We start from the raw sequence: 22808 nt of genomic DNA, 5'->3' as shown, positions 1-22808 counted from the left end.
CAATCATCCGTCCCTTTCCTTTTCGGCAGATAAAAAATGACGGGTATAAATTAAAATTAAGGGGGGTCTGCAGGAATCGGGGCCAATGTGAATTATAAAATGGTGTGTTGTATACTGTTAATGCTGCTGGGATCAGATCGCAAGTGTTCAGTGTGATCAGTAAGATTCTATCGCACTCGGAGGACTCTGCTTATGAGGAGGGCATGCTCGGGGCTCTGCACGAGAGCTTCCACAGCTACCTCAACAAGGTACGTATGTAAGCGCACCATCATGGGCGATCCACAATGTTGTCATTCGATGGTCTTTGCTTACATAACATAATCTCATGGCTATATTTTAATGACGTAGTCAGAGATATCCGTCCAAAGATGAACTTACTAACCATAGCTCACCGAGCTTTATCGCCGTCTGTAGACATAAGAATTAATACAAACACCTTGGGCCTGGTGGGCACAGCACCGTTGAAGGGAAGAGAGGAAGTGTGTTTAAACTTTAGAGTTCAACTGCAACGATTTCAAAAGTTACATCCGTGTCGCTATAGCCCAGTGGAGATAAGAGCAACGCTTGCCTCTCACTTTGAGGTCGCAGGTTCGAATCCAGCACAGGCCTAAACTAGATTGTCGAATTTGTTTTCGAATTCATGTTTAGATCATAAATGATTATTACATGCTCAGCGGAGAAGGAAAACATCATGAGGAAACCCACATTGCCGAGAAATGCATTTCTCGGAAGTATGTGATCTGACCTGTATTGGGCTGGTTTTCCCTTCGCGGGTTGGAAAGTCAGACAGGCAGTCACTTCTGTAAAAAACCGGACTTGTCTTCAGTTTATATAAGCGGACCCTGTAAAAACAGGATAATGCTAGGGTGATGATGACTTATCGATGTCGTTTGGTACGCAGGAAAATTACGTGTGGTATTGCCCTGATGTGACGGGATGGTGTGATATCAGCGTGTCCTCCCGGCAAGGCATGGCTGGCGCGTTGACTGACGGCAGTACTGAGACTTTCTGGGAGTCTGGGGACGAGGTACATATTCTTATCTTTTTCATATCGTTCGGCTTAAGAAAATTTCCCATTCTTTTCGTAGTTTCCAGGATTTGTGCCCGATTACTGACAATAGGCTCGCCCTTATTACATGGGACTTAATAACCAATACAGACGTGATATGTTTATGTTATGTGAAAATTTACCATTTTATTCAGTTCATTAGCTCTAGTTCAGTTTATTTTAGCCAGGTAAATTGCCGCTCCATCTATGAGTATAGCGGGCACGGTCACCGTCACTTAAGTGACTTATGTCTCACATTTATATGTGGGATATAGAAATATATTATAGAGATATATTTTAAATGTCTTTATTCCTTTTATTTTACACACTCCTTATATTTTAAACAAAATCGTCCCACCTGACCGACATCGCACCAAAGACTCCCCTTTCTTACTTTTTAAAACTGCCTTACGTCCCATTCATCAACCATCTTCCTTTCATACCATAAACAATCAAATTCCCATTCATTATCCTTCCATAGCATTCTCACTTTCCAACATAAATTACTAATTAGGTATGTGCAGTTTTCCCTTCTTCTTCCATCGTGTGGGTTGTGAGGTGAATTACCTACCTCAACAACCCTGGTGTCAGGGATTATTATTTAGCCACCAAAAAAATAAATAAAAAAAAAGGGTTTTATTTCTGTAAATCTATAACAAACAAGTTACAGGGGCTTCCCTTAAAGTAGTCAGATGACACTTGTGATGGGAATGCCTCGCTCTTCCAACGCAACCAGTACAATTTGATTTACACTATATTGTCTTAAAGTAAAACTTAGGTAAATTAAACATAATACATGTGTGTGTATGTGTGTCTCTCTCTCTCTCTCTGTGTGTGTGTGTGTGTGTGTGTTTGTGGGTGTGTGTGTGTGTACCAAAAGGCCTCTAACATGGGTCATTAAACGACTACTTACTTACATCAGTAAGTAGCAACCGGGACCAACGGCCTTAACAGCCTTCTGAAGCACGGCTCGACTTACTTTCGGATAATCAGATGATCAGCCTGTAATGTCCTAATCAAACCAGGGATCATGAAGTAACTTTTATGATATTTCCCAACCGGGGTTCGAACCCGGGACCTCCGGCTCATGAGCGTAACGCTCAACAACTGGACCACGGAGGTTGTCCAGTGGAACTTTATTTGAAATGTTATATCGATCCTGTATCTTAAATTAATGTTCTATTTTTAAATTGTAGGACCGGAATAAAGCCAAGTGGGTACAAGTGTGCTTCCCCGGAGGCACGCCCGACGACCGCCCGCACATTGTGTGCGTGCACCTCGACAACACCAGGGATACTGCGGTAAGCTTTATACAAAATTACATATTGTATTGTACTGTACCTCTGAACTGAGTTACGTGTATCTATAACTACAATAAACGAATTTCTTACTTTCTTTCTACAGTATATACTAATATACCTAAATTCACACTTAAAATACTTATAGGTCGACAAGGATCTTGTGGCTTCTGGATGACATTGACAGAAGGGCGCTGGAGTCTATCATCTGCCAAAAATTCATTTTCATACGATGCGGCGTTAGTTCCGATTATGGCTACGTGACGAAAGATCCTTGTCGTCCTGTAACAAGATAGCCGGAGCTGCAAGCCTCCACAAGACTTATATGAAATATACCACTGTCACAGTTATTTGTCCTAAGATTTGTTGCCCATGCGATGACAGAGTTTTTACAAGTTAATATAAGAAAGGATATCCACCCTATAAGACTGGGTGTCTGCCCCCACGGCTAACGCGCGACGCCGCGAATTTTATGGAGGGTTTCTACCAATACCCGTACGACGTCTATCCACGTAGGGAAATCTCCATCTGGACAATACAATGAGAAGCAGAAGAAATAATTATAATAAATAACGTTACAGAATAAGACCCTGTTGGCTTCGTTCCTGTACAGCAGTGGTTCAGGTGAAATGTTCCACATGCAGGACATCGAAGTGGACCCCAAAGCCGCTGCCTGGATCTGCTATACCTTACCTAGTGAGTAAATTTCTTGTCTTTATTAATTACAGGCTGTTTAAAGCTCTAATATCTTCGCTGATAAATTGTTTGAAAGCCTACCTTGCTCACATACTGGACACTATATAAAAACCTCGGTGCGAGCGAGACAGACCTTTAGACAGTACGCGCGCGTTCTCCCTTACTCCTTAACGGCTTACGGCTATTTAGAGTAAAGTAAGATTCAGAGGGGGGAGGTTAGCGCTCTATACGAATTGGTGCACGAAGAGCGGAAAATACTAACCAGGTAGATTGTATTCGTTGCGCCCATTGGTCAAAACCGGCGATATAAGAGCCTGCTGGTGTCGTCTCTGTGTCCTTTAGTTAGATAAAATATGACGTAACATAAACAACCTATAGATATTGAAGAAATCCTTGGGTAGCAGGGCGGTGATATTATATAATTAATAATTATAAAAAGGTAATTGACTAGATAAGCGTGTATAACCTTTGGCCGCGTCATCTTTTTTGATATCAGGTGAGATTGTCAAACACTAACTAAAAAAATTAAAGAGGACTACCATATTATCAAATTACCACGTTTGCCAGGAGTGACAACGCCTTCGGTGCGCGTGCGGTGCGAGCTGCGAGGGCCGGAGGCGGCGGTGCGCGTGCGCCAAGTGCGCGTACTAAGCGCGCCCACCTCCCTGCCTGGCGCCGCCGCCACGCCCGCGCAAGTGCTGCACCAGCTCTCCGAGGCTGATACCTTGAGGGTCTTCCGGCTGCTCACGTCACAGGTATTTTTGCAATTGTTTTATTACTGACTACGTTTATTCAAATTAAAAATGGGATGTATTTTTACCCGACTGCATTGACGAGTTATATGTTTGATATGATACGATTACTGAATAAGTTTGTGGATTAGTTTATCGATTGAATTAATTTTAACTAATGATTTGTCTTAACCGTCTGATGTGAGGCTAGACTTTGTTTTCATAAATTCAAAAATACAAAATGGCGATAGAGACGAAAAAAAATTATCGGTAGTTGACACGCAGTAGTTGTTGAAATCTGTCTCATAATGCCGTCCTACAGTCGCGGCACGTGTAATTGCCGGCAGGTTGCTTGATTGATTTGTATATTATGCCGATGGGAAATAAATGAATTTAACGTTATCAGGTCTTCGGCAAGCTGCTGGAATGGGAGCGCAGTGGTAGCGAGTCTAACGGCGAGGCGGGGCCCGGTGGCGCAGGCGCTTCGGCTGACGACGTGGCGCCGACGGATGACAGCGACCTGCGCGAACACGTGGTCGGGATACTCTTCGCCGGACACAAGCTCACCTCCTTGCAGCGACAGGTACGTTCAAAAGACTGCTATAGCACTACTACACTACTAATGCATAGGAAAACTCACAAAAAGAAAACATTGAAATGATTTGCACTCGATGGGAACACATGACACTGGTCAAATCGTTAACGAAGTATGAACAGTTGAGTTAAGAACATACTGAATTATATTTGACTTTTGTGGCTATATGCGCAAATTTCAAATTGCAATATTGCTTTTTAGATGAATTGCTTCAATGCAGCCTTTTTAGAACTCCAGATCAATAATTTCAAAAGATGATAGTGCATAACTTCTGTTTAGATATGTTTAGGTGCTAATGTAATGTGTATTGACAGGTGATGTCGCACATAGTATCGGCAATCGGGTGCGAGGCGGCGCGCGTGCGCGAGGACTGGGAGACGGCGCTACTATGCGCGGAGGCGGACCGCGTTGACGACCACCCCATGCGGCCGCCGCACACGCAAGACAACTACTGCTTCGAGATGCTCTCGCTTGTAAGTACTAGAAACTTGACATCATAGCATATAATTAAATCATCATACATCTTTATAGCCTACGATAACGTCCTCAATAAACATGGTCAATCGTCTATATATAATTTAACATATCTTCATTATGTAAGTTCGTGTTCGTGTGTTGTTACCGGCATGCGAGTATGAAACGATTGATGAATGTGAAGGAAGCAAGAGTAAGTAGTCAAGATCGAAGGAATTCCATAGTCTCTGCTTACTTCGGTGGGAAATAGGCGTTCTCTTCTCTCTCCCTCGCACTGTCATCCTTCCCTTTCACTCACCTTACGTTCCGCTACACGCCAAATCCCACATAAATAAGTTTTCCCCCCTTTTTGACATAAAACGTCAGAGAGTGAATAAATAATATTCCTTGTTTGTGTTACAGCTGCTGGCTCTAAGCGGCAGTGCAGTGGGCCGCGCGCACCTCGCTCAACGCACCGAGCTGCTTCCAGATCTTTTAGCATTGCTTCACACTGGCAGCGAGCGAGTGCAGCGACAGGTTTGTAGTACTTTTACTGGTCGACAAGGATCTAGTATGTTACGTGGACGACGTTGACAGGAGGCCGCTGGTGTGCACTATCTTTTGCACAGTTTTCACAGCATGCGGCACTAGTTTCGATTTTGACCATGTGTCAGAAGATCCTTGTCGCTTCATACTGTAAACGTGTCGCTTCATAATGTAAAGAATAATAACAACATATTTCGTTTTTTAGGTAATATCGCTTCTGCGCCGCATGATCTTGGAGATTCCACCTCAGAAGATGCTAGCTATCGTCAACTACGGAAATGATATGAATGAAAGGTAAATTGTTTGTAGTATTATTCTTTATTCTCTTGCAAAATATAAAAGACGGGGCGCGCATGCAACGGCATCTCACCATGTGAGGGGCGCCGGGTCCCCGACACGTCTTCATCTTACCGTCTCAAAAGTCAATCTTGCGTCTAAAGTAGACGCAACTACAAAAGCGAAACTAAATTTATCCAAATCCAAGTCGACTTTTTTGGTTATGATTCATAAAAAAAAAAACAAATATAGTGCATTGGTCTCTAGGGGTATAGATTCGCAATAGGAGCTGGTAGGTGGCCCTACGATCAGGTAGAACGTCTGCGAGATCCGCTTGTCTTTGATAATTAAATCATCTTGATGTTTGCTCGCAGGATAACGTTGCTGGACCACTTGGTGTGCTACCTGGGTAAAGCTATCACGATGCAGGTGAAGGTAAAGGGTGCGGGGGCGCAGACTCCCAGCTCGGCGACCATGGGGGCGAGTGTGACTCCCGCGCCGCCCGCCACCTGGTTCATGCGCGGCGAGACTACCAAGAAGCACGCGCACCTCGTTGCCAAACTGCTATCCGATATTGCTGAGGTAATATTTTGCAAACTAAATAAAGATCTATAGCGCAATACGATTTCAAGGGCCCTGCGTGCAGATTGGGCGTGGCCCGTAGTTGGTGCTGATCGTCTTCCCAAGGAACTGTAACCATTTAAAACAATGATCCATTATACTTATGGGCGATGACCTATGGTTATTTTACAAGTCATGATATTCAGCGACTTAACCTATATTGCTAGTAGCTGGTTTTTCCTTCGGTTTAGAAGGTGAGACAGGCAGTCGCGTCTATAAAAACCGGACCTGTCAAATCTTCAGGTTAGGTAAGCGGACGCCGAGGAAAGCGGAAGAACGGTAGGGAGGTGATGATGATGACATTCGGCGACTCAATAGTAATCCTGACACCAAGGTTGATGTTGTGGATTCTTAGTTTTATAACGCACACGAGATAAGAAGATTTTATGTATGACTATTATTAGACAGAACATCTAGTTCAGTACAATTAGTGATTTTTTTTTATATAGATAACATTTTACAATTGCTTCAATGCGTGAAAAGAGTTAGATCTGTCAAAGTATAGAAGCCAGTGTTGTGATGTGCATCAGCATAGTGTATCATTTGATATTATGCCGATCGATTCTGTTGTATGTAACCAGGACAAAGTGACCAGCGCGTGGGGCCTGGAGACCCGCACGGCCCTAGCGACGTACGTGTCGGAGACTGCTCAGATCCCCGAGGCGGACCGACGGCCCGCGCGCTGCGTGGCCGCGCCCACCATCTGGATGGCACTTGCCGCGCTCTGCGTGTGCGAGCAAGAGCATATGGAGCTGTAAGTACCACGTAGACTGCCGTACCCCGGACACTTCATACAAAAAATCTGTTCTTTTTTAATAAATACAGTGTATGTCCCTTCTATATGAAGTATTATTGCTTATTTTATGACACTGCTCAGATGAAAGTACTGTATAGTTTCCTTACCAGTACCAGAAGGGATACTATATGAGGACGTTTTATATGTTGTTGTGCAATAAAGTATTATTGATTGATTGATTGAAGTTTACGAGGTCCTTCAAAAGTAATACCAGAACTATGAAGAATGATCGGAATCGCCCGTTACGCACGGCACACCCGTTAGGCACGTTAAGCCGTTGGTCCCGGTTACTATTAATAATAATAATAAAACACTTTATTGCACACAAATTCACAAAACATTACTACTTACTGATGTAAATAAGTAGTCGTTACATGAGCCATGTCAGGGGCCTTTGGCGGCTTAATAATAACCCTGGGTTGATGAGGTTGGTAATTCACCTCACAACCCACACGATAGAAGAGAAGATCGGAATCGCCTTGGGCGTCATTCAAATTGAAATACAAAATGTTACATAGTAAAGTATAGTTCTTTGCACAATATTGTGCAGAATTTTTGACTTGCTGATCTACATTACATTTCCCTCCAGGGTGAACACAGGCGAGGGTCGCGACAGGGGCCGTGACTCGGCGGATTCGCGGCCGTACTGCACCAACCACGACGACGGGGCCACGATGGCCGTCATCGAGTGCCGCAGCTGTGGCCCGCTGTGTGCCGAGTGCGACAGGTTCCTGCATCTCAAGCGCGCCGCCAGGACCCACCAGCGACAGGTCGTTTAACTTTTAACATCTAATATACCATTGCATATATTTATGTTTTGTTGTGTTTAGTATGTGCCGTTTCTTACCTTTCTTTTTTTCGATTATTACATACATACACATACATCAACTTACGCTATTCACCACCGGGGTAAGCAGAGACTATGGAATTCCATTTGCTTCGCTCCTGACTTAGTTCCCTTGCTTCCTCTACATTCATCAATCGTTTCATACACGCACGCCGGTTCAGAGGTAATAGGTAATAGTATGTGGGTGATATACGATGTAATATAGGGTGTATTTTTTTCTGTTCATAATATCTGCCGTTGAACCTCAACGACTAAGTCACTCGACGACTCAACGCAAAAAGTTTGGCGACTCACTAACTAAATTCGTGTAGATGCACTGTTGCTGAGTATAGTTGTTGCACAGTGGGCGAGGTGTGGGTGTATATACTATACACCTCTTACACGTTAAGTAATGTTATGCACTGTTGCAGCCTAAAGAATGGCACCGGCAAGAGGCGTTATATCAGCGATGCGCCTCGTTACGTTTTTATTCTCAAATATTATTTTTCGAAACACAAGTGACAGTATAGTTGAAGTATCAGAATTAACGCGAAAACACACGATATTTTATGTCTGACGAAAAAATCCGAGTCTATCCTGGCAGGATTACTTATCAATGTTGTCGCTCATCATCATAAATCCCATACACGACAAAAAAAAACACAAAACAACTGCTAAACCAATTCATTTTCCACAACCAGATCTGCAAAGAAGAAGAGAGCGCGATCCGAGTAGACATCCACGAGGGTTGCGGTCGAGCCAAGCTATTCTGGCTGCTACTGCTGGTGGACCGTCGGACCTTGAAGGCGCTGGCTGAGTTCCGGGCGTTGGACCCGGGCATGGCGGAGGCGGCGGCCGACGGCGGAGGCGACGGCACGGGGCAGTCCGGCAGCGCCGGCACCTGCCGCTTCTGCGGCACCCGAGGCACCGCTGGGATACTCTCCATTGGGAACGTCTGCTCAGACGTGCAGTGTCAGGTAACTCATCATCAGGTTACACATAAGGTCTTATTGTCTGAAAACTTGGAAATTATCTGGCAGATGCTGGTCGAAACCAAAAAATTCGAATCGAAATTCGGACAACCACCAACATAATTTTAACTTAATTTAACAGAATTAAAAGTACCTTTTTGCGTAGGAGCACGGCCGCGAGGCGTGCAACCGCGTGCAGTCATGCGGGCACCTGTGCGGTGGCGTGCGCGGCGAGCGCTCGTGCCTGCCCTGCCTGTTCGGGTGCGCAGGCGACACGGCCGCGCCGCTGCGCCAGGACGCTGACGACATGTGCATGATCTGCTTCACCGACCCGCTGCAGGCCGCCCCGGCTATACAGGTGTGCAGGGGCTAGAAAGGCCACATAGAAGCAATTCATCTAAAAAGCAATATTGCACAATGCACGCAAATGTCAAATAGCAATATTGCTTTTAGATGATTTTTTAACTTCCCAGGATACCTTTGTATAATGTTTTACAAACACCTCGAACCGAAAAAGAGAGATTATATGATAGACAAAATATGACAGTCTTTAATAAAAGTACTTACTCTTTAATTCTCATCTGCCTAAAGTTTAGTAGGCACTTTAAGTTATAATTTAATAATAAGGAACGACATTTTGTATTTTTTAAAACGGCCTAACAATTTACATAAAACATAATATACACAACTTATTTTGCAATAGTAATTTCCAATTTGCATATCGCACATTATTGAAAAAAAAAAATGGTAATAAAACTCGTACAAATCGTATTTTTTCTGTATCATGATGTTTATTTCGTTCCTATTACTTGTGTTTATAAAAAATGCGTACAGCGAGTCTGCTTTCGATATTGTCGGGGGTAGAGATGCGCAGCCATACGAGTATCCTTACGTATTGCGGGCGGAGTTCCAGCTGAGGTCCAACTACTCGTCTCGGAACTTCTATGTGTGCACGTGCACCGCGCTGACTTACTTCTGGTCGCTGACGTCGGCGCACTGCATCGACAAGTTCAACGAGGTCCGCGTCACGGTGCTCGAGCTGCTGCGGCACGGGCCGCCGGTGCTGTTCCTGGGCATGCCGGAGATGAAGCGCGTCATCCGCACCGGCCCGGTCACCGCCAAGCCGTGGCCGTTCGAGCCCCGCGGCGACCTCAGCTTCAGCGACGTCCTCTACGCCGTCAAGCACCCCTCGTACAGGAAGCTGGACAACGAGTACGTCACGCGGGTGTACAACGACATCGGCTTGCTGCAGAGCAGGCCCCTGAGGCTGCGGCAGTTCGGCAGGCTCAGCGTCGTGGACGTCAACTCTCTGGTCGGCCGGACGGTGAAGATGGTCGGGTATGGGAGTAACGCGTCGCTGGGCGTGTGGGTGTCTGACGGTATGATGTTGCTGAAGTCGCTGAAGGTGCAGGAGGGTGTGGTGGCGCTGTGCGAGGCGCGGGCGGACAGGTCGGTGTTCCCGGGCGCGTGCGTGTCGGCGGGCGTGGGCCTCGAGGACTGTAGCGGGCCCGTGCTGCATCGCGCCGGCGTGGTCGCCCTCCACGCGCCCACCGACCGCCGCGACTCTCACACACCCACTCGACTCACCGCCCTCGAACCATATATCGACTGGATCCAACGCATCATATACACTTAAAACCTCTTAACAACTAATCTCGAACATTGTCAATTTCAAAGTAATACTCACTACGTTAATTTATTAAAAATATAAGTTTATAAATAACCAATTGTTTTCTTCGTCTTATTCATGTTAAGCAATATTGTGTTGTTTTCAGAAGACAGAAAGTTGAAATCTTTATAAATGCTGGTGTGTGTTAAGGCTCAGGTGAAATAAATGCTGGTACGTGAAAAATTTTCACACGCCTACTTATGCATTATATTTTTAGTCCTTAAATATTAAATATATATACCATAATAGAACTGAATTAGCGGGAAAATACAGAACGTTATTTGAAGTAAATTGTAATATTATTAGAAAACTGCCTCCGTGGTCCAATGATTGAACGTTGGGCTCACGATCCGGAGGTCCCGGGTTCGAATCCCGGTGGGGACATATCACAAAAATCACTTTGTGATCCCTAGTTTGGTTAGGATGTTACAGGCTGATCACCTGATTGTCCAAAAAGTAAGATGATCCGTGCTTCGGAAGGCACGTTAAGCCGTTGGTCCCGGTTACTACTTACTGATGTAAGTAAGTAGTTAAATGAGCCATGTCTGGGGCCTATGGCAGCTCAATAATTACCCTGACACCGGGGTTGATGGGGTTGGTAATCCAACTCATAACCTACACGATAAGAAGAAGAAGACCAGGGTTGATGAGGTTGGTAATACACCTCACAACCCACACGATAGAAGAAGATTAGAAAACTTTTTTTGGGTAAAGCAAGTGCTGTTGCACCTTAAAACAGTTACACAATCTACATTTATTACGTTTTATTTATATTGGCTGTTGAGAAATCTCATGTCAATCCAAAACCTATTGTGACATGTAATAGTATTTTATGCAACAGTTGTATAAGAAGGGTCAAAAAATGCGAGTGGCGTGAGTTGCGATGTGAGCCTTGGCGAACATCGCAATAAGAGACGCCACGAGCATTTTTTGACCTAGTTATACAACGTTGCATACAATACTTTTTCTACGACGACGTAATTTTAAATGAAACAAAAATTTTCCCATTTATTTTCCAACGCGCGGGAAAATGGCGGCAAATGTATACTTTTTTTTATAGTATATCTATGGCACCAAACAAAGTAAAGGTGCCAGTTTCCAGGTCAAAAAAACAACAACAACAATGCTTTTTTGGCGACATTATAGTACAGTTACACTTTGTAAACAATGCTTTTATAGGCCATAGAGCGTACACTTTTTCAAAGAGTTTAATTATGTATGTACTTATATTAGACTTTTTGGTTATTTAAATGCCAGATTAAAGTAGAGGAGTAGAAAAATACCTATTACAATAGCTCAGTGGTAGCCCTATTCCGAGAACGCGTGACTTACATCATAGTATCACGTGTACGAATCCCTGCTCGAGGTAATAAATAAAATAAACTACTGAATTCTACTTCATGAGTTTGAATGCATCTTTGGATCACGGAATGGATTTCACTTGGTTTCCAGGATTTATGGAACTTAACACTTTCAAGGACAGAATGTCTAATGACGTTCCGATTCCAAGGTGTCATATTACCTATTAAGAACCATCAATGACCCATGATCTCTGTCCGTGACAGGGTTAAATAAAGCTGGGGAGGAGTGGTTGTGTATACTATACAGGGTGCTAGTGACATCGTAAAGAAAACTTTGAGGGATGATTCAGACCATGATTCTGCGTTGATATCAAGTGGAATTACCATCATAGTATGCAAATAAAGAATATTGAATATATATATTGAATTTCCCGTCGCAAAGGTATAGAACTGAAATGAATTTAAAATACACTAAAATTTTCATGAATTTTCCGACAGTGTTTTTTTTATATCAACTCAGAATCATGGTGTGAATCATCCACCTCGGTATTTGTTACGGGTATCACTAACAACCATACGTACGTGACATCGTAACGAATACAGAGAAATTGTGTGAAGTGTAATTTTCAAGTGAAATTTTCCACCGCAAAAGTATAGTATTGAAAATAATTTAAAAAAAAAAAAACATGAACTTTGCGACGGAAAATTGCACTTAAAATTACCTCAGAATCATGGTCTGAATCATCAATTCATCACCCTCTGCATTCGTTATAACACCCTGTATATCTCTGCCGACCATTTTGGGGATGAAGCGTGATGCTATATTATGTTGTATCTTTATTTAAATGTTTATTTGTTAACAGTTGAAATGCGGGCACGTGTTTCACCTGCACTGCTGCAAGAAGGTGCTGGCCAACAAGTGGATCGGTCCACGCATCACCTTCTCATTCTCACAATGCCCCATTTGTAAGGTTAGTATTATTTTCTAGCTCCAGACTCCAGTCGGCAAACATGGGAAAAGACAATATGGGTAGTATAAACTAAACTATTAATAAACTAATCTCAGCTGACACTGCCCTCAAGATCATGCTTAAGTCCCTGTTTTTATATATGAACTGTCACATTGACATGATCTTAACTTCCGACCAAGTAGTTAATGACATCTGCGGCAAATCTACAATAAAAAAAAACATGATCTTAAGGGCAGTCTCGAAGCTGAGATTAGCTTATTAATACCACCCTAAGAGGGTTGTTTCATGCTTCACCAACTGCGATTAGAGATCCTCAGGAAAAATGTGGAATGTCTTGTGGAATGCTGTCTCACACCGACACCCCATATTAAAAATAATTCTTACCGTATGCCGCTTAACGCAGAAGTGCGAGCGGCACAGATGGTCCGCGCGCGCTCTCCCTTACTCCATGTTAATTGAATCATCTTTTGATGCTTTAAGTTCTTTCCCTTCCAATTCCTATTCAAAAGTAAAAGACCACGACCTTAACTGTATGAGACCCGTCCCCGACCCGTCCAACTGGTAATTTGTTGTATTTCATTAGTATCTTTAAAAATATTACCAATTCTACTTTCAAATTCCATGAAGTTTAGAAATAAAATAAAAAGGTTTGTCTAAAATCTAAATTGGTTGAAACAATGTTGTACCAGGCGGTACCCAAAATGGTACTTAAAAACCTGAATTCCGGCTAAACCCCGCGTATTTCGAGAAAGTCGCCATAGAACTAAAATATCAACTCAGTAAGACGTTTCGAATGAGATATGTCTGGAATCTGTTATTCCTTCCTTTAAACCCTTTTACAACAAATTCGTCGTGTCTTACTAATCAGTCAATTAAAGTATATCAACGTTCTGTATTCGCGCATACAGGAGGACATAAACCACTGGACATTAGAAGAGCTGTTGACTCCGATCCGGGCGTTGCGTGAAGAGGTTCGCCGCAAGGCTCTGATGCGCCTGGAGTACGAAGGGAATGCCGCACCCGGGGTCGCTAGGGGGCGCATGCTGCATGACCCCGCCACCTACGCCATGGAGAGATACGCCTACTACGTATGTCATAAGTGCGGGAAGGTAGGTACAGTTTACACTATACATTTTGTGGGGTTAACTAATAAAAAATATACTTTATTTCCGAAAAATTTACATCCGATCGAAACTTACAAGTCCTGTATTACAAGAAATTTTCGTGTTAAAATATTCATTATTACAAGAATGCGTTTATCAAGTGTAAAATGTAATTTAGATGCGTAGTTTTGACAATATTTATTTCACAAGTATATTTACAATTCGTCTACTTTTTATAGTGACAATAATTATTTCACAAGTATATTTTACAATTCGTCTACTTTTTTAATAAACGTAATTTACACGTAAGTAACTTGTGGCTTGTGAACGAGTAGACTTGTAAGTTTTGATAAACACGGCACCAGTGTGGCTTGCGTTATATAATTGATATTTTATAGAGGTATGAATATTATAATTATGCAGTAAGAGATAGTGTTTTCTCGGATGCGTACTGGTTTTCTTTGGAAACTTGACACGCATTGCGTGAAATTTCTCACATTTCTTTACAAAAACTTACTCATAATTATCATTTTCTTTTTATTTTATAATTGATATTTCCGATTGAGCACCTGAATATTATTCAGAAACAAATCACAAATAAAACTTGATAGACAGGCACTCCCAACATCGTCTAAGTCCAAAATTGAGTAAACAGAGGCTTAGGTAGACGAGTTTTGGATCCGTGCTTAAGCATGCAAGGCAGGTAGCACGGTTCCGTGCTTCGGCTTACGAAAGGATTTTATTTGGTTTTTTACATTCTGGGTGATCTGAACACAAAATTTACTTCTGAAGACAGGTGGTATTCAGCGTTTCCGAGAATGTTTCCAAAGTGGGAATGATTCCTTCTGTTTTTCGTGTATCGGGAATCGCAGTCTTGATATTCTGGACGGTGTTCTCAAAGGTGTTGAGTGATGATTGTGGCTCAGATTCCAACGGGCAAACGGCTTGGTGAAAATAGTTATATTTACTTCTTATAAATTGTTGATAACAAAAAATATGGTCAGCGAACATGTTACAACACGTTACGTGCTCGTTCAAAAGTTGTTCTATATCTGTTATACAGAGATCGTTCAGAAAAATGACATTTTAAAAGGAACGTTCGAAAATGAACAAAATAATATTATTACGTCATGAATATTAAAAATTAACTTAATTATTACGATAAATAAATATGTAATCTAAATAAATAAGTGAGCGTAATTCGCCACACGTTGTAAAAACTCTTTAATAGGACACTGGCTGTTTTTATTTTTCAAATTGTTCTTTCTGGTACGGTCACGAGCATTAATATGTATACACTTTGGTACCATGTCACATTAATTTACTTATAATTATGAATATTTAAATAAGTTAACTTTTTTGACAAATTGAACTGTAAGTCTCACTAAATGTCAAATATGTTAGTGCGAGTGAGTCCTAAAGTGGGTACATTATATTGCTCATAAGTTTTCCGCTTTTATCCCGGGGACGGCCTATCACTACGTAGTGGTATTTCAGCCCGGCCTTAATGATACAGTTGTACCATCAAAGAGCAAAAGTGCAGTCACTGAGTCCAGCGAATTATATGTAAACAGTAGTGAAATTATGAACCATTAGTTGTCATAATTATAAAATTTAGGTTTTTGTAGGTGTTTTTGGTCTAATAGAGAAACGACATATAACCAGGAGTTCGTAAGTGCTTATCGTACATATAACTGTTTACTGAAAACTGGCTGACTGAATTATCCATCTACTATTGTAAAGGAAAATATTTTTTCCGAAGATGAAACTGTAAAGGAAACTATAGCATAACATAAATAGCCTATATATGTAGAACCGAAGTGGGTATAGGAGTGCACTCCAACATGCTGCCCCACTGTGGATTGGTGGAGGTGTTTTACAACTAATAGCCGGGACCGAAGGCTTAACTTTGCTCTCAGATGCTCGAAATCATCATAGTTTTTCGGATAATCAGATGATTCAAACCGGCAATGTTCTTACTAGTCTCACAAAGTGACATCGACTGTCCATCGGGAATCGAGCCCGGACCTCCAGATCGTGAGCCCAATGCTCTAACCATTAGACCAAGGTATGCAATACCACTGAAAACGAATCTAATCTACGATAGGCTTCTATTTCAAAGAGTTTTAACAGACTGTACAGAAACATTGTCATTGAATTCTAAAACCTAAAACAATTAATAGTCATAATTTATATGTATACACAACAATGTTTTAAGTTTACGCGGTTATTATCATAATTAAAACACATAATGGTGCTAATTCCTGTAAATACCATCTAATTTTATTTTAGGTTATATCTGTCATTTTCTTATCCGCCGAAAAGGAAAGGGACGGGTAATCGACAAGCATAAAATTTATGGAACACACGTCAATTTTAAGCACAAATCTAAAACAACCGTCTAAAAATTCGCCCGGGTTATTTATTTACTCATTCTTCCTAAAATTAAGAGCTGTCAATCATCCGTCCCTTTCCTTTTCGGCGGATAAGAAAATTACAGGTATAACTTAAAGTAAAATTAAGAGATGTCTGCAGGAATCGGGGCCAATAACGGGTTCTTACCGCGTTTAAATGGGGATACGAGACTCCCGATATTTCGACACTGTTGCGAAAATTATGGATCTACCTACTCCACTCCAATCTCATCAGTCATCCCGTGATCATGGCACTTGCAACAGTGTCGAAATATCGGGAGTCTCGTATCCCCATTTAAACGCGGTAAGAACCCGTTATTATGTGTTTTAATTATACACAACAAGTCTGAGGTTATGTGTTCCAAGTTACTTTTGAATACTAATGCTCTGATGAATGTCGCTTGAGATCACATGCGAGTCAATCGCGGATTCGACTTGCATTCGGCCGATACGATACTTACTACCTACTAGTACCTACTACCAACTAATTTGTAACCTAACATCGCATTAAGTATTCCGAGTCCCTAAACCAAACTCTGGAAGGTACCAAAGGGTACGGATCCGTCTCAGAGTATCGATCTGTATACGTGCCAATTGAATAGTGTACTAGGTCACAGATAAATTATGAAATTCCTAATTAATTCTAATAAATCTTTCTAATTAGTATTTTTGCTAAAAAATAAACTAATTCTAAAAAAATCCTAATTAATTCTAATAAAATTCCTAATAAATCGATTACTAATTAAAAACTAACACAAAACATTTTCTTTTTTATAAAACATAGGTAAAAATAATAAGTCCGACACTTTGTCACGTTTTTCTATGACGTCACTGTGTGCTTTTCATTGTCAATTTTAACGTTCGTTCGTTTTATTTTTTACAAACATATGAAACGTGACAAACTCCTCTAACAAGTGCCCGCGGCGTCCTGGCAGCCACGTGGTACAGACGCCACGTGGCCCGGAATGTGACAAGCTGTTATTTCAATGAAGCACCGACCCGTTTAGCCTTTCAGGGGTGCTTACTTCATCATAGAATCTTAAAATGGTGTATCGTAATGAGCTTGGAAGGGCTTTGTCTACAAATTATGTTGTTCGTTGTTCAAGACGTATTTTTGGGTAACATTAGTCATAGAAGTAGTGCTAGGTACAACTTTCAGTTTTAGTCCCTAGATTTTAAACCTAGCACGATGACGTCAGACGTGACCCGATGCTCTAATTTCGTCTTTACAATGTCTGATCAATAATAATTGCGTTATGCGCGCACATGCGCACAAATGCAGTAAAATTGCACAATTGCAACTGCAACGCAACACGCCGCGCTTGCTTTTTCCGGCTTGAAAATAATTTTTCGCTAGTTAGCGCGCGTTTTCCGTTTAATTCGTGAAATATTGCGTGACATTTCGTTGCTTGCGGTACTCGAACTTTGATTTGTGCGAGTAGCTTCGTGAGATGAGTTTGGGGCTGGACAAGTGCGGTTTTTAAGTAAGTAGTCAGTGTTGTGACCTGTATTTGTAATGCCAGGCTTACTTCGGTGGCCTGGCGCGATGCGAGGCCGAGACGAGCGGCTGGTGGGAGCCCGCCGAGCTGGTGTGCGGCGCCTGCAGCGACGTCGCCGGCGCCCGCTCCTGCCCTAAGCATGGGGCCGACTTTCTCGAGTATAAATGTCGATATTGTTGCTCGGTAAGTAACTACGTTCTATTCACGAACGTTTTATGTTTCTTCCTAGTTTGTGAGTTGTGTACCTTTCTATTTTTAGCCTTTGCGATTTGATTTTGGAGGTCCGCAGTCGTTAACACATCTGTGTGACGTGTTGTCGCGACACTGCTAACATTATGCCGTTGTGTATAACAGGTCGCCGTGTTCTTCTGCTTCGGCACGTCTCACTTCTGCAACGCGTGCCACGACGACTTCCAGCGCGTCACCAACATCCCTAAGCACGTGCTACCACAATGCCCCGCGGGTAAGCACCAAATCACCAACACATACATATACATACATAACACCGTATTTCCCGTTAGGATAGGCAGAGTCCACGGAATTGTACCAAAACACATCACAAATATAACATAACCAGCCTATGTACGTCCCACTGCTGGGCTCAGGCCTACCCTCAACCAACCAGAGCATACTCCACCACGCGTCGCCAACCAACACCCAAACAATAAATAGGTCAAAGGTGAAAATGCGTGGCAATGACTCGCATTGATTTTCGATGCGACGCAATAAAATGGCCGCCCTGATAACTTCGTAATACGACTGATACGTTTACACTGAAAACAAACAACACGACTTTGTCCCAATCGGGGTAGCCGAGGTACCCATCTCAAAATAAACCGAGGACCCACACCTCACTGAGCTTTCTGTTAGACCAATGTGATAGGCAGTGAGCCTTATCACCGTCTATTACAATTTGTCTTAATGTTTACTTTACTGTCTATTTATTTGTACTCTCTTTTCTAAGTTGTTTTTCTTGCGTGTTTTGATTGTAAATTATGTGTTATTCCGTGTTTTGTTTTACTGTGGTGGCCCTTTATAATATACGGTTCTTTATTTCTTTATAATGGTCGAGCCAACTGTGTTAGTGAAAACTCCATTTAAGATAAATTAGTAACTCATTGGTGCAAGACCACCGGGGTACAGTGAAATTGTGTGAGGAATAATATTTAACAAATGAGAAGGAATTGCAATTTACTATCATGTTACACGTTTAGTTATGTATGTGATTGATGTATTGCGTAGCGTAAACACTTGTCTCACGACGAGTAAAATAATAATAAAAAATAATAATAAAGTTTAGTTTAAGAGTCGTGGCTAATTCCTACTTAAAAAAATAACCTACTTTCAATACTTTTTTAGATATAATATTTTTCAGGTTTGCATAGCGTCTGTCTTAGAGAAAGCCTTGCGAAATATAGGCCCCTGTAAAATGAAGAATTCAAAATTAATACATACATCTAATTATTAGATTAATTATTATTTGTATATTTAATTTATTAGCTGATACTTCTGGCATTGCGATCTTTGCGTACTTCTCTCATACTTCCTCTTTTTGTGTTGTTTTTTTTTAGTTTTTGTTTTTAATTCTGATATTGAGATGATGACCATTTGGCCGATTTTCTGGTTAAGGTTGGAAGGGCCAAATGGGCAAGAAACGCCCGCCATACAAATATGAGCAAATAGTTTATATTTCAACTTTGCACTCCACTCGTCCGCAAACTTTATAACGCAAGGAGCTCCGCGATAGTATATTAAAAAGTCGTCTTGTGCATTATTACTAGCAGGGAAAAAACAAAATATCGACTATCATGCAAGGACATCCCTCCTTATCACAGGAAAGCTAAAAACCTTAATATGATCTGCTATTTATCAAATAAATACTTTTGTATGCAGTATCTTACGAAAAGTAATGATAAAATTGCAGTCTATCACTAAAATATACATTGCCAATAATGCAGCAGGGCTATCGTAGTTACGAGTATCTGCTTGCAGGAGTAGTAGTAAGAGAGCGGGGTCGAACCGGCGACAGCGGTTCTCATACAAAATGCGCGTTAGGGCTTTTCCAACCTATTTCCTGTATTCCGTACTCTACTGGTCACCCTCAGGCCTGTTGTCTTAAATTTTGTACCTACCGGGTGTGATGACTGTACCTATTTTCCGCATTTAGTAGATTAAGGTGTATGTTGTATTGTGCGTACGAATACATCGTGCGTTGTCGTGCAGGTCCCAAAGGCGAGCAGCTCCCCGGGTCGTCGGAGGAGTGCCCTCTGCACGTACAGCATCCGCCGACGGGCGAAGAGTTCGCGCTGGGCTGCGGCGTGTGCCGGCACTCGCACGCCTTCTGAGTGAGCTGCGCGAAATCACCGGCGCCGCGGCCGGCGGGGAATTGCGCGTGCCCGACGACATCGACGACATCTGCCCCGACATCATAATCCTCCAGTGCAACTACGCGGTACCACACGAAAGAGGCTACGAGATCAGGCAAATGACCATATTCATCGTGCCATAAACCTCACATTATTTATTAATAATAATATTTTGAATCATCTAAATGTCTATATCGGCGCTCGATTCGCTGTCCATAGGTAACAGGTTCAGTACTCTATGTGTTAGTGGATATAAATGTTGTGTCGATCCCGTAGCCGAGCAGCCTTCGAGTTCTGTCCCTCACTTTCGCACGTTGGCCACGCGGGCCACGTAAGGCTACCTTGTCCAAATTAAAAGGAAACACAAGTTTCAAGGTTTACTGAAACAGACTATCATGAGTCATCTTTGCAAAGGGATAATTATATCTTGTAAACCGTTTTGGTACAACTGTCGACGCAGTGCTCATTATCCTGATACGAACCTTACAGCACTAATGCGGTCTTAATGATCTCGACGAATATAATATAATACGTCTATGGAGCCAACAAAAGGCGTTAAACCAGAAGTCGAACAACTTTAGATAAGAAAATTAAATATAAATTATTCTCGATCGAAGAAATGTTGAAATGATAACCAGCGAGTTATCAGCATGTGATCATATATAAGTCAATTCACATATCCTCCTCTGTCTCTGGTACTTTCTGCCGGCGTCCCCGTAGGTTCATATATGCAATTTCAGTCCATTTGATGTGATCCACTTCACAGCTCAAAATAGGTTAAACTAAGTACAGATATATCAAGCATAATTTGTAGCGTGTCGACTTTCCGGCTTTTAATGAGGATTTAATTTGGAATTGACAAGAGATATTTTTGAGCTGTGAACGTTTTAGCCGTTCCTTAGTTATAATAAAAAAAAACTCTCATCAGGGAATAGAAGTTAGATATACGATAAATGTGCAGTCTATGCTATTTTTCTTTCGCAACAACGCTTATTTTAATACTTATGAGTCTTTATTGGGACTAGTAGATAGTAAATTGGCGTCGAGTGCAGCGCCTCTTGGGTTCGCTGACTAGTGCAGGAGCCCAGCCAGCCCGACCACGCTGCCTATGTTGTCTGACGGTTTGTGTTGCCCGCTCTCGCGCCGCTGCATGTCAGCCCGCGACTCCCGCGCACCCACTCAACTCTGGCCCTACCTTTATTCCATAGATATATTTTTGCACTGCTTGTTGTTACAATCGTTGTTTTAAAATAATATAATGTTACGTGCAATAAACTATGTAAACACAATAATATTTTCCATATTAAAGCTGTTTAATAAAATAGTAAAGAAAAATTATGAATGTTGTATAAAACCAATTCTAGTCAATTTAACTAGTTTTATGTTTTAAATATATGTCTTAATGATGCTGATACCTGCAGAGACCTCCTAAATTTATTTTAAGTTATACCTGTCATTTTCCTTTTCCTGATTGAAATAGGTATCTCGCTGGTATGTATCCCATTTTGAAATTGTTGCTTAAGATTTCTGCCTAAAATTTACGTGTGTTCCATAAGTTTTAAGCCTTAAATTAAAGATCACCCGTCCTTTTCTTTTTCTGACAAAATGACAGGTAAAACTTAAAAGAAAATTAGGAGGTGTCTGCTGGAATCGCAGCAATGTAAAGCTTATTTAATTATGTTTGTTTTGTACTTATTTCGTATATATTAAATCTTCAGTATTTTTATTGAATACTAAAATGTTCTTGCCAGTGAGTTTAAACTTTATGCTGACGTTTATGAATCGGTTTACATTGTTGTATTATATTTTTTATTTGTGCCATCTGATAGTTTGTGCAGCTACGACTGCAGTTGTGTAGAGACGCGTACTTGTTTACCGTAAGTAGTTCTCATCACCGATACGTTATTATCAAGTAGCGGTTATTATGTATGACTTATTAGTTATAAAGAAATATGGAAATTGTGTCTTTTGATAATATGATTTACAATTTATATGGAATGTTGAAAATTCGAAATTACGTGGCGCTAAGTCAAACAGTTTTTCGATACTGGTTTTGCAATTTATAGACGAGTTTCGACAATATCTATACGTAAAAAAATGCTAAGAAATAAGTGCGGTGTCGGAAAGCTGTGATCGTTTTGTGGAGTTACTGGCAATTTTGCGAGGATGGAACATCTTACTAGTTTTATTTTGAATTACACGTGAAGATATTATAAAGTGCACCCTAGGAAACTACTATACTATACCAAATTGTAGATCCTACATAGGCGTTAAGAAATTTTACAATAAAGCTCATGAAAGCTGTAATCGGTGTTTTATTTGGGTACGTTCCTAATATGTTAGAATTTATGGTTAGTTTTATATATTCACATTTATTTCGTAATAGTTATATTACATGTCATATGAAAAATATAATAATACAATAATGGTACTTAAGTACTTAGTGGTAAATTTTAAAGTTAAAAATTCTTCAAAGCTATAGAATGTGTGTTCGAGTAGCCAGCATTTAAGCCTACTTTGAAACATTTCATTGATGGCGTATATTTATACGTCATCATAAATAAATTACAACAAAATATGTTTTAAATATAACGCTTATATCTACGATATTTAGTGTTATCCTCTGGG

At 41.3% G+C, this 22808-nt stretch overlaps 1 protein-coding gene across 1 annotated transcript in view; it reads left to right on the top strand.

Annotated features, from left to right (window-relative positions):
- Window positions 1-22487, top strand: part of LOC126380209 (E3 ubiquitin-protein ligase MYCBP2) — a 129366-nt gene extending 106879 nt beyond the window's left edge. The window contains 19 exon segments of the mRNA XM_050029465.1: window positions 137-248; window positions 902-1027; window positions 2245-2349; window positions 2928-3042; window positions 3610-3797; window positions 4180-4356; window positions 4683-4841; window positions 5245-5358; window positions 5573-5661; window positions 6018-6225; window positions 6846-7018; window positions 7650-7830; window positions 8588-8863; window positions 9024-9215; window positions 12691-12798; window positions 13707-13907; window positions 17839-17997; window positions 18169-18277; window positions 20038-22487. Of these exon segments, the coding sequence (XP_049885422.1) occupies window positions 137-248; window positions 902-1027; window positions 2245-2349; window positions 2928-3042; window positions 3610-3797; window positions 4180-4356; window positions 4683-4841; window positions 5245-5358; window positions 5573-5661; window positions 6018-6225; window positions 6846-7018; window positions 7650-7830; window positions 8588-8863; window positions 9024-9215; window positions 12691-12798; window positions 13707-13907; window positions 17839-17997; window positions 18169-18277; window positions 20038-20159 (2914 nt within the window). The 3' untranslated portion in view covers window positions 20160-22487.
- The last annotated feature ends 321 nt before the right edge of the window (window positions 22488-22808 follow it).

This window comes from Pectinophora gossypiella, chromosome Z (genome assembly GCF_024362695.1).
Source record: "Pectinophora gossypiella chromosome Z, ilPecGoss1.1, whole genome shotgun sequence".
Lineage (NCBI taxonomy): Eukaryota > Metazoa > Arthropoda > Insecta > Lepidoptera > Gelechiidae > Pectinophora > Pectinophora gossypiella.
Note: the sequence above shows the minus strand (reverse complement) of the source record. Positions and strands in the feature narration are given on the sequence as shown.